Source organism: Odontesthes bonariensis, chromosome 20 (assembly GCF_027942865.1).
Source record: "Odontesthes bonariensis isolate fOdoBon6 chromosome 20, fOdoBon6.hap1, whole genome shotgun sequence".
In the NCBI taxonomy this organism is placed as follows: domain Eukaryota; kingdom Metazoa; phylum Chordata; class Actinopteri; order Atheriniformes; family Atherinopsidae; genus Odontesthes; species Odontesthes bonariensis.
The window spans coordinates 34384863-34398016 of record NC_134525.1 but is presented as its reverse complement, the minus strand read 5'-3'; the positions used below and the strand labels follow the sequence as shown (position 1 = coordinate 34398016).

Below are 13154 nucleotides of genomic sequence, written 5' to 3'. Positions count from 1 at the left end.
TACATTTCTTTTCTCATGTGTCTAGAAGCAACTTTTCATAACAAAATTTGATATGGATTACCAGTGCACACCAGTAACCACTCCGGTGAGTTGATGACTTTGAAAACGGACGTTTATGGTAATTTTACGGACCTTTTTGGACATGCACATGACTTGCCATACTGAAGCAGGTTGAGATGAATCAAAATTAGGCAAATACCGGAGACAGCAGTAAACATAAAAAAAGCGGTGAGGGGGGTTCTAAAACATTGCAGACGACTCAGAAAAGAGGCTTAATGTTGAAAATACCGCAGTTATCCTTTAACTATTGGGCTTTTGAGTTTCCTACAGTGGTCTTCTCTTTTGAGTGGCACTAATGCTACTAAAATATAACTTTTTGTCTCTGCAGTCCCATGTGATTAAGGCTGAAATCAGCTTTTGGCTAGTATAATACAATACAGTTTTTGTTTAGGTTAATTTTCAAAATAATCATGTCTGGTAAAAGTTTAAAGTAATCCTGATATTGTGTTGAGAATCGGTCAGAGACTGTTTTCAATTCTGCCACATGCTGGTCCTACCTGAAATGACACTGCTGGTCAGTCCGGGGATGCCTTGCACTTCAGTCACATTGTTGTTCAGAAAATATTCGTTGCAGGTGGCATTGAGCTCAGACCCATCACAGAACAGCCTCCACAGTTTGGTAGTGACTGTCAGATTATCTATAAAATCAGTCTTCAAACACTTGTCGAAATTGTTGTTCTTCAGAGTGCGATTCCCCAACATGCAAACGCTAGGTGGAGGAAGAGAGGATAAGTAGAAGATGTATAATTTAAAATGATCATACTGTAGAAAAATTTAAATGCATGATAAATCCAGTTTGATGTTAGTTTTGTACTATATAGATCATTACAGCATGGTAGAATAGTAAAATTGGTTGCTTATTCAAAATGGACTCACGGAAAATCCGGTGGCTCAAAGATGGTCTTGATTACCCCAGCGTAGATAGCAAAGATCGAGAGAATTACACATGCCAGGAAGACCAGTGCTAGCTTGTTGACATATTTGACCCCAACAAAGACAACTACTGCCATCAGTGCAAGACAGCATGTCCCGTAGACACGCATGTTGTTGAGCAGGGCATTAACCTCATCCTCCTTTCTCTCTGCCACAAAGATGGCTGCTTTAGGCACGATGTAAGTCTAAGTGGGCAGGATCAATCAAAACAAGATACACAAGTCACCTTTGTAATAATACATGTAAGTTACTTTTTTGGTTATCCTAATGTGTAGTAAAGTTTTATCCCAGCATCTAAAGCAAACATAGTGGCATTGAATATAAAAAACTAGAACATTTAGCAGCATTTGAGCTTATTTAGTTTTAAAAAAGAAAAAATAATAATAACTCATGATATATAAAACAATAAATAACATGAACTAGGGTGGGGATAGATAAATACTTAATAGAGGTAAAAGAAGTGCAAAGATGCTTCATTCACCAGTAAAATCTCAATGGTACCCAGGATGTACATGGAGCCAGCGAAGGTTGTTCCTAGGTAGAAACACAGACCCACTGCTCCACCAAACTCTGGACCCAGAGACCTGGAAATCATATAGTACGAACCTCCAGCTGGAGAGCAAAGACAGCAGGAATCTAAATCAACATCATACAACTTTGTTTTCTTATTCATTCTATACTGATGAAGAAACAATGCATCCTACCAGGCACAACACCATTAGTAGCAATTGCACTCATGGATATGGCTGTCAGCATGGTCTGTGGAGAAATGAGAGGATGGAAAAAAAAGCTTCAGGATAAAACTCTTAAAGAAGGCGGCTTTCCTATCTCTGTTGTCCATAAAAAGTTATTAAACAGCTAGTATGTACAGTGAAATACAGTTTCAATGACCAATAATGCAAACATTCTTGCACACTAGTTTTTTATATTTAAACAACTTTTCCATTTTTTCCTAACAATGGGATCCTTGGTGGGTTAATCTAGCATTTAGTCTGTTGAATGCTTCCTAAGAAGCATTCAAGCTTCCTAAGAAGCATTCAAGCTTCTTAGGAGCTTATGTTCTAAATCTTTTGGATTGGTTATGGATACAAGCTTTTCTGTAAAATCAGTAATTGTTGTTGAGGATATCTATATTAGTCTGTTACCCAACCGTGCAGTCCGAATGACAGGAAGATCAGGACAAAGAGAAGGGCAGAGTGAGATAATAAAACGGGTACAAAGACAAAAAAAGAAAAGATGTTCAAGTGAAACTTTCTGAGGCTGGTGAAAGTAGGGTGGAAAGCATCAAGGGTATAGAACAGAGGAAAGAGAGGATAGACGAGGGGAGGAGAGAGAAAGGACAAGGACATGACAAAGATAAATCTAGCTCTTTACTGGATGTCTTATTTAAAGAGACAGACAAGTTGGAGTAAAACCAATTAGCTCACTATTTCCACTGAAATCCTAAGCAGCTACACAGCAGCTTGGATTTGACCACAAACGAATGACAGAACTCCAAGCAACTTTCAGACCTGGAATCCACGTCCTCACTATTGCAACCAGAAAGTAACCTTACAATTCTCTTCACAAACAATTTCCTACTGCACAGTAATGTGTCCCCTCCTACAAATTAATCAGTGGTAGTACATAACATTTGTCTTTAGATGCTCAAAAAGCTGAGCTTTTTGAACTTCAAGGTTAAATGTTTCACAGACAATCTAAGTTATAACCAAAATACAAATAACCTCTTTAATGGACCGGAAGGAAAACTGACAAAAATCTAAATGTTTGAAAATCTAAATACCAAGTGAAAATCTGTGCATATTACATTTGTGCTTACAACTAGTTTGAAGTTTGCAGACATTCAAAGTTAATATGTATATATGTCCAAACTTTTGTTGTCCAAAAAAACCTATCACTCAAAAATAATATGGCCTTTAAAGGTGGGGTCTGAGATCTTGGAAAAACAGTTCCTGCAAGCTATATTTTTGAAAATACACAACCTTGCCTCTCCCTTCAGCCCACCCCTCGAAACCACGCCTTCAAAACACATGAACGAGTCACAAGTCTGTGAACGCGCAGGGGGGAGGGGTGGGGGGGGCTGACGGTTGATTGGCGTGTCAGAATCCAATAGAAGTAACTCTCATCATTACTTCTATTGGTCAGACATTTCCTCTTGCTACACCCTCTACAATGGACTTAAAGATTTAGTTTTTTTTCCAAACATTCTATTTTAGTGGGTGCAATGGGGTCGTGAGGAGGTTTTCAGACAATATGATAAAAAAAATGCTCCAGAAAACATCACAGACCCCACTTTTAAGACTAATCTCCCCTTCACTAAGATCTCATGTAGACTCTTTTCTAATTTCACAAAGAGCCATGAGCTTAAAAGTAAATGAACATGACAGAAAACAAGAATGGGTTAGGGTTAGAGCAGAATTAAAAGATAGCAGTTGGAATAAACAACTGTCTTTGGTTCTAATGCTGACAATGCAAATCTGGGGAAAACAACACAACAAACAATAATCCAGTTCTTGCCTAGAAAAAGGCAGGCAGTACTAATTAAGAGCCTAATCTGAGTTCACTCGCGTTCAAGAATCCCAAAACAAACCATAGCATTACTAATTTCAATACAGTTAATGGTGGTGATTAGTAAGCGCTTCAGAAATGCCTGCGGTGAGCTAAAAATGCAATGTCTCTTTGTTTATGCGATTAAACCAGGTGCAGACCAGAGGACAGAGATGGGACTATGGAAAATGTTCAAATCAACTCAATTTTATTTATATTGTGCCAAATTACAACAAATGTAATTTCAAAGCACTTCAAAGATACAATCCAATTCAACCCAATAAGCATCCAACTCATTATAATACAATCATAATACAATCAAATCCCATCCCACACATAATCAAATTCCAAATTAGTCCAATTCATTCATACAAAGCCATATAAAAAAAAGTAGCCTAGCTAAGGAAATCAACAGATTGAACCGAAACTTCTCTTTGATCCGATCTCCTTTCTTGAGGCGACTGTGGAGAGAAACTCCCCCCTTTTAACAATAAGAAACCTCCATCAGAACCAGAACCGGAACCAGAACCAGGAAGGGTGGCCATTGGTCTCGACCAGCTGGGAAAAATATTCTGAACTCTGAGCACTGTATGTGAAGCCTAATGTCTGTATCTGGGGCAGCAGTATTTTTTCATTCGTCTCTGCTGCAACAGCTGTCGTTTAGTAATTTGTGAAAGGAAGAAAAGGATTCACTCAGTGAAGAATCAGGGTAAAAAGATCACTTCTGTCAATGTATGATGTTGGATCTAGTTAGATCTAAAGAACACTTCTTGTGTAATAATGTCCCCAGATGTGACTTATGAGCAGGCGGCTGATATGGTACCATCAATCTGAGGTCAGACGTGCTCTAAGCAGTGAAAATGAACATTAATCCGTCTGAGCAAGCTCGTCTCTCTTATGTAACAGCAGAGGTGTAAGGGAGGGTTAACCCCACTCACACACTCAGAATAGATTTTAATTAGGCAAATGGAGTTCCCATTATTATGAAATCTGATGTAAATCCACAAAATTACTGATGTAATAGATTACATTGGAATTGTTCTTAATCTAAAAAGCAATGAAAGCCATTAGGCATTATTCATAAGGGAGTATGAATATGGCAGATTTGCTTCTTTATGAATAGTTTCATTGCAACTTTTAATCATTGATCATTTTGCCAATTGTTTATTATGAGTTTAAAAGCACTCCACTAAGATTATACTCCAGGCTTCAGGTTTGTACTCTCCATGATTAATCTGAAATAATCCATCGTCTGCAGTGGGAGTGGCAGGTTTAGCGAGTGTGTGGGTGTGCATGTAGCTGTGTTTTTGACATTTTACAGATGGATGGATTACATGTCAAGCCGATACCATTAGAAACAGAGGAGTACACATCTGAGAAATGATAAATTATGCTCTTATCATATTCATGAAGCATTAAAAAGCAGGGCATGTACACTGAGTTTATTTTTCCATCATCTTAAACATTATTGCACCAATGACTTCTGTACTTAATCCCTTGATAAAGAATAAATTATGCATACATGCATAGTTTTTCTTTGAAAGGAAACATTTTCAAATAACATATATGTGTCTAGATGTCAACAGTGAAACCAGACCAGTGTCTCCCGCAGCGCATTATAGTCAAGGCGGCCGCCTTAGCACACTCGCACTGCCGCCTTGCCAACGTTCGCAAAATTTTTCATTTTTTATTTTATTTTTTTTGAACCGAAGTAATAATGCTTTGCCAGGCTCAGACATTAAAAGACAGCATTGATAACATTGAATTGCAACACCTACTGGTTGTTAATGTAAATAGTTAATAATGTAAATAAAAAAGTGTTACAGCTCTTAAACAGCTTCGTTATTGCTCTAACAGCCCCCCCCCCCCCCCCGGCCAACGACTCACCACCTTGACTAAGCAATTTCCTGCGGGAAACACTGCAGACTCACATCAATCACAGTCATGGAATACTTACACATGAGCAGCACAAGCCAACAATAGCCAGGGACTCCAAAATGCCAGCAGTGCCAACAATCCAGGTAAGGCGCAGAAACAATATGACCCCCAGAATGTTCTGAAGGCATGGGAGATACACACCCATGAAGGTCCCCATCTGAGGGCTCTGTAGACAGGGTAGAGAGGGTGGGGGGGATAGGAGAGAAAAAAGATTACAAATCTGTTTATGTTGAACAGGGTGAAAATAGAGAGAAGCTGGAAGAAGAGGGAAAAGAAAGAACTAGGAGATGAAAATCACAACAGTGATGGCAGTTATAAACAAGAATGAAGAGAACAAACCCGGACGAGGGCCAGGAAGAAGATGATCTGGAAAATAGTGGAAATGAAAGAGAAACAAAAAACTGCCTCCTTTGTAAAATATTTCATTTGTCAACTCAGACTGTGAATAAAAACATTACAAGCAGTCAAATACTGCATCAAACCATGAATACATGCAGTAATCATGTGCAATTCATTTTCTGACAGTTTTGTTCAGACAAATCAGTTGAAGACTTATCAGTTGTTAAAAGAAGTGCTCTAATAACCTCTTTATTGTGACAACGGCACAAACAGGGAAGATCCACCGTGTGCATGACAAAAGCTGCCTCCAATAGTAATGTGAAGAATGGGCTTCTGAAGATGAATATTACTCTAGCAAACAGAACGGTATCTCAAAAGACAAAGGCACCGTGTACATACACAACTCTGTCATTTTTAGATACATCTACAACATATATAATCCTTAAATGCTTCCATTTAAACTAAACAGTAGTCTGTATTACAAACTAGTTTAGCAACAACATGCAGAAAGGCCAAAGCACAAAACCATGTAGAATTCACCTCAAATTAATGACCGGCTACAACTATTTCCAAATGTACAGCACAGGTCCTGCTACTCCAGACAAAAAGGAACAACAATTGCGTTTGCTTCATCTGCTCATCTACTTCATCCACTCATTTCAAGATGTGCCTGCAAGCCAGTGGGAGTTGCCCAAGGCCTATTTCCATGCAGGGGACAGAATGGGGCAACTGACATGGGACTGGAGCTGCGGTTAGAAAAATATTCATGTGCTGCATGACAAGACTTTGGAAATGTTTCCTTTAAAAAAAAACATGAGCATTCAAGGATACTTACGGAGACGAATTGTGGGACAAGGGCTAAAACAAAAAAAGGGCTTCTGCTAAATAGTAAATAAAGTACATTTTCTTTTCCCTTTTCATCTTCCATCAAACTATCTGACTTGATTTCTCATCGTCTTGCAAACTGAATATATCTCTCTGTGACATTTACCAGGTGACTAAACACTCTCTAAAGGCTTTTACAATTACATGCTGGTATTTTAACGAGTCCACAGTAACTTGGTCTTTACAAATTTCCTTATTTCCCATTAGAGAGTAGCACCAAATTTCACAAAAAGGTGAACAACAGCAGAAAGGGCTGTCAAGATTACAATGAGGTTCATAACCAGTGAAAGATTTGAGGATAAAACAAACAGCAGGGATTCATGGGTCAAAGACTGTTATGTAATACTTGTTTTAAAGAATGGCTGCTAATATGCAACTATACACCACCCTATACCGTATGAAACATATGTAAACACTACCTGACAGCACTGGTATGGACGCTGTATTACAAGAGGCCTTCTGCTTTACCTTCACAGCTTTCTTCTTTGGCCCCTCATCCTCAGCATCCTCGTGCTCCTGGGCTCCCTGGGTCAAATTAGTATAGTTGGCCAGTTTATTGAGAAGTGATGACACCATGGGGTTGCTGTCCATTTCCTCCTGCAATTGAGGAAATATTTGTTAACAAGTTTTACAGCAATATGATTTGTTCTTCACTTTTTCTTTTCTTCCTTATTAACAAAACTATGTATTTACAGAGGCAGTTAAACAAACACCAGACACACCTTCCCATTCAAAATGAAACTTTAGAGCGGTACTTCTTTTTTGGTTACCATTTGCAGGTTGAGTGATGAACTCTCTCGGGAGGTACCATGTACCACTGTTCAAACCATGTTGGAATGGTACCGCTGGATCAACTTCATACAGTGTGGAGAAAACTAATGCCACAGTGTCGAGCTGATTCTATACAAGGACCAGTGACCACAGAAGAGCAAGTCAGCCAAATGGCAGAGGAATGCAGATGGAAAAAGTTCAGCCGAATGAACTGGAGGGAACAGAGCAGTTTCTATTGCTCTGACTGACACACTGTTGAGCTGAGAGAAGACTGGTACTTTAACCTGTGTATTCTATATATTCAGTGCACCACTGCTGAGCCTGTAGAGCTTTAGCTTTCTGTGCATTAAGAAGCGGTTTGAGCTTCATGGGTGTGTTGTTAAACTGTACATATAGTTTCGGCAGGGAATGCTTACCGCTTTTTAGTTTAAGATTTGCTCGTCGTGGTCTAAATACACTGTGACATTTCTTTATGTGGTAAGAGTTGACCCTGCTCTGTGTACACTGACTACAACAAGGTGATGTTCATGTAAAAAAATAAAAATAAGAATAGTGCAAGAATTACCTCAAAAAGCGCCATGTTGGTGCCATCATAGCTGTTGCCTTTGTCATGGTCTGTGTTGTTGATGAAAGGACTGTTTTCCTTTAGGACGCCATCACCTGGAAAAAAAAACATGTTGTGGGGTTTTAACGTGTCGTGTGATCAAAGTAGAATATGGTTGGTAACTTGTAAAAACTAAATTGATTTTCAAAAACGTTTTTTAAGTACACAGTGTAAACAACTGAAGTTATTGAGTACTTATTCAAAGTTTTTCTTTGGTTATTCCATAGTAGTATGTACTGTGTTATCACTAATAAAGAAAAAACTAAAGATCCAAAATGTCTGGGCCATATCCAGTCCAAATTTTATGGGTCAGTTCACAAAATTAATACTTCTAACAAACAGAAAAAAAAGCCAGAGGTTGAGATGACAACACCTAAAAACAATGGTCCTAATATACCATTTACTATAATGTAAAGATTTCAAAGATTACGAAGCATGTTGAAAAAAACTAAAGATAAAGGCAAGTAGCAATGAGCCAAAAGGTTCCTATTGTTGTGGTGCCAAATTTTTTGCTTTTCACATGTAACGAGTTGAAACAGTCTGTTAAATTGAGCAGATGTGTCTCTCTTTTGAAATGAGCATTTCAAACGTTAATCTTGGTTTCGCAGACAGTAAAAAAATACATCCAGCAGCTGGATATCTGGCTCAGTCCCAGGCCACACACTTCTCCAATACATCCCAAAGGTCGCAGTGGGGTTAAAGTCCAAACTCTGTGGTGGCCGGTCCATGTATGAAAATTATGTCTTTAATTTCACTGTGCAGGATCCATGTTATATAATCTGTATTGATTTAAAAAAAATATATCTTTTTCAAATCTAAGAGGATACAAGATCCATAAAAAAGACTGAGAAAAATATGTCAGTCAAGCAGATATGAAACTTGTAGTTGGTCACAGAAAATAAATCGGTATTAGGGCTGAACGATATGGACAAAATTTCATATCTCGATATTCATGCCAGATATCTCGATATCGATACGATATGACTACGGGTTCGGTGAAAACCAAGCATTTTTCAGAAAAATAAAAACATCATAAAACAAAAGAGTGCAGTTTTATTGATTAGAACTCACTGTCATCAACATTAACATAAAGTCACTCAATAATTAATAAATTAAAAAAATCTAACATTTTACTGTAGCTCTGCTTTGACAATAAATAACCTATGCAGCAGCTGGTGTAAGGTGAAACATTGAAAGTGCATTGAAGTGCAACAACACCTCGCTCTGGTCGACATCATCCTTTCTAAATCCAAAATACCTCCAAATAATGGAGGATGATTTATGTTTTGGCACAAAATTAGATTCTGCACTGCCACCGGCTGAATTATCTTCCGCGCTCATGTCACTTTTCTTTCGTTTCTTTCGTTTTGATTTCGCCGTGAATTCCCCGTGAATGTGTGTGGCTGTGTGCGTCTCAGTCTACTCCCTCACTCCCACCCTCCTATGTTTGTCATTGGTTGGCTTCAGCTGTCGATCCACAGCAAGCATGAAATAAGCTTTGTGGTTGGCTGGCGGTGGGGTGCGTTCAAGCGCAATCTTAAAAGTAATGTTTATGGTGACTGCCGGAGCTGTATAAGCAGGGCGAGCGCGGGGAAATATATCGTTTATATCGTTGCTTTTTCGAAATTACTTTCTTGAATGTTCATATCTCGATATAGATACGATAACGATATATCGTTCAGCCCTAATCGGTATTGCATTTGCTTTAATGCTACTGTTGAACACATCACAGCATTGATGTTGAAATAATATTTCATGTAGTCCTAATAAATGTTTCTCACGACAATGTAATTGTAATTTTACAATGTATAATCCAGAACCTTTTTGTTCACCATCTACCCTCATGCACTGATGACTTGTTCGATTTGTGCTGGGCCTCATGATTCGTCAGTGGAGCTGCCTTTGTTGAACTCTGGCTGCCGAGGGATTTCATGAGTAACTTTTACTGCTTGATCCAGCTGCTGGGGGAATAAGAGGCTTGCAGCATGGCTTAGCCTGCTGGTAATCATAGAGAAAGTCATTATGTCCTTGTACTGTGGGGCTCTTTAAACACAGCCTGAGCGGGATAGAAGACCATATTAGGTGAAGACACAGTTTTCAATAAGCATGGATAAAGGATATGACTTTTAAATGATATCCACTGGGTAGAAGGGATGCTGCAAATAGTGAATCAGCCTGACAGTTATCGCTTAGCTCAGTTAGATGTCATTCACCACAGGTAATCATTTTCTCAAATGTCACTGACTAAATCCTCTGTCAGACTGTCTCCAAATCAGGTATGCTTTCTGTTTTTAGGGCATGTCCATATGAAAGGTGGTTTAGAAGTCAATCAGGAAGTGATGAGGTGAGTATCACTCACCCATTTCTCAAGTCATTCAGGCCTCTGGTAACACTGTGTCATGGTATGGTTAAGACACGATCTTTCAGCAGCACTTTAGAATCTTTACATGCATACAGAGTAAGTTCAAATATAAGCCACAATGAAAAGCATGAAAAATGTTTTGTGGTATACCCTACAGATTTCTGTCTTGTCGATGAAAAAAAAAAGTTGCTATATTTAGAGTAATACATAGGCTAGTTAAAGTTAAAGCTTATCTGGTTGTAACATACTTTTTCTTTTATGTATTTCTATCAAATATTGATTGTCTTTTTGTTACAAATGGAGCTGCTGTAATGAAAAACCAACGAGACTAATCTAGAAATAAATGATCATCATCAAATAATCAGGTCTGCCCCCTAAAAGTTTACTAAGCTTTAGCTAACAGTAGAAATCTTACCCATCCAAATTTTCATTGGTTGGTAAATTGTGGGGTGGGGAGGTGTCATTACTTTGTCATGAACGTATTGCAATTGCCAGTTTTATTTTTAATTAAAGCAACAGAATACCTTAATTTCCCTTTCTCTCACTTACATTCATAGGGTTGACAAGGGGTTGTCAGCTGTCATGTGGCTTCTTATTAATTGAATCAACAACAACTTGCCTGCATGAACATTATGTAATGTACCGCTGCAAAGTCCTCCGCTATGTTTGAAGCAAAGAAACTTCCTTCAAAGTGATGTCTCAAAGTCGGTGTATCTAGTTGGTGAGTGTGATTTAACAAGCATTCCTTCGTGTATGTTCATGTATTATTGATTTGTCAGAAAGAAGGGGCTGATGTAACGTTAGTGTGAATGACATAAAAATGGTTGGGGGGGGGCTAAAAAGATTTGAGTGGAAAATCCTGAATAAATCTTTTACAGAAGTCTAACAAATAGTTGACTATTTGCTGACAATTGTGACTGCTGGTCAACCAAGAAAGATTTTTGTCAGGGGATCGCTATGAGCCATAGAAAACATCAGCAGTTTCTTTGTTGCAAAAACAGCATCAAATTGAGACCTGTAATTATATAAATGACATCTAGAAGTTAATTTAGCATTATATCAATCTCAGGCTCTTTATCACCCTGTGAAAATCCTATGAAAAACTTTAGATGATGAAAGTGGTGATCTTAGCTAAAATAAGCTAAAAATACTTTAAAGCTGCAGTCGGCAGGTTTTCAAAATTGCGAGTCTAAAGTCGGAAAATTCGAACTGATACAACTCTCAGGTCCCTCCCCCAACCTCTAACAAGCTCCGATTCGCCCCCCAAACCCCTCCCCCTCTGTGGACGAGGTTGTGCACGTGAGTTCACACCAGTGTGAGCGCACACAAGCTGGGGCAGACTCACGCTCAGCAGCGTGTGCACAAGCTGTGATTGACAGGTAGGATTCCTCCACCCTAACTTGATTGGTTAAAAACAGCCGGGAGCGCTCGGTTTTTGCAAGCATGATTACAGGCTTCAGAGGGAGCTATAGATTTCGTTATTTTTCCTAAACAGCCTATTTAATATTCTACTTCCAGAATCCCATGACAGTTCAAGCTAATATGACGAAAAAAAAGTTGCCGACCGCAGCTTTAAAGTGGTTCACAAGTTGCAACAAATTTGTCTCACGCCATGTCATTACATACTCCAGTGACCTTAAATTACACTTGCACATCACCATTCAAAACAAGGAAAAAGACCAATCTGCCAGTGTGGATGTAAAACACTGCAGTTACTGATGCAGAATATTATGTGTTCGTTGAGCTGCATAAAGGAGAATAAATAGAGGGAAATCCAGTGGAAGATGGGTGTGATCTATGTCTGCGACTGTTTTACATATAAACTGTGGTGTTGGAGTGGAGATGTCAACATTTGGTGTGAGTGTGCTTTAATGTACTGTATCAAACCGCCCTCATGGACATGGTCTAATTTTGTATACAGTGGCAGTGATATGACACTTGCTAAGTTAACAGATGTTGACATCTGTTCACATGATGCATGTACTCACTTATCTTTAACTAAAACACTTTGCATCTTGTAACTGTTTGCTTTTGTCCAGTTTCAGTCCTGTTTTGTGCAATATCATAACATCACCATCAAATACCTGAGAGAGATAGACCATCTGGGCTGGATCACCATAACAACGAGCTAACCCTCTGATGAGGCCTAAATTTATTTATGAGGCATAAGCTATAGCGAGTACACGGACCAGGTGCTTCCTGCAAAGATAGCAGCCTGCTCTTTAACAGAAGGTTGTTCAGCTGCAGTGACCTTTCCATCAGACTTCTTATTTCAACAGAAAAAAATGGTTCAGTATTATCGAATGACTCAAACAACTGCAGAAGTTGAAACCTATTAAGGACACACAGGGTTACAGTCTTCTTCTCTCCTTCAATCACCCTTCACAACTCTTACCGTATTATTTTTCAATTACATGAATTTTGGACTTTGTAAACACTGCTACAAACAAGCAAAGCCAACAATGTTTAACACTTAAACAATGAAGTCCAATGAGGCGGTATATTTCTGTAAGACTTTCCAGAGTAAACACATTCTGCATCTACATCATAATGTAACCTTGACTGTTTGACACAACAGGAGTAGAGCACAATGGGCAGCATTTACTTAAACACAAGACATAATCCATCCATCCATCCATTATCTTCCGCTGGTCCGGGGGTCGGGTCGCGGGGGCAGCAGCTTGAGCAAAGAGACCCAGACGTCCCTGTCCCCGG

General features: G+C 38.9%; 1 protein-coding gene across 5 annotated transcripts in view; it reads right to left on the bottom strand.

The window, feature by feature from the left end:
- The window catches only part of slc12a7b (solute carrier family 12 member 7b), a 132950-nt gene that overhangs the window by 61562 nt on the left and 58234 nt on the right, over positions 1–13154 (bottom strand). For all 5 annotated transcript variants that reach the window (XM_075452122.1, XM_075452123.1, XM_075452125.1 and 2 more), the window contains exons 2-8: positions 8039–8133; positions 7171–7299; positions 5498–5644; positions 1698–1752; positions 1475–1605; positions 937–1178; positions 558–769 (exon numbers count right to left, since the gene is read on the bottom strand). In XM_075452122.1, the coding sequence (XP_075308237.1) occupies positions 558–769; positions 937–1178; positions 1475–1605; positions 1698–1752; positions 5498–5644; positions 7171–7299; positions 8039–8133 (1011 nt within the window). The remainder of the gene's footprint in view (positions 1–557; positions 770–936; positions 1179–1474; positions 1606–1697; positions 1753–5497; positions 5645–7170; positions 7300–8038; positions 8134–13154) is intronic.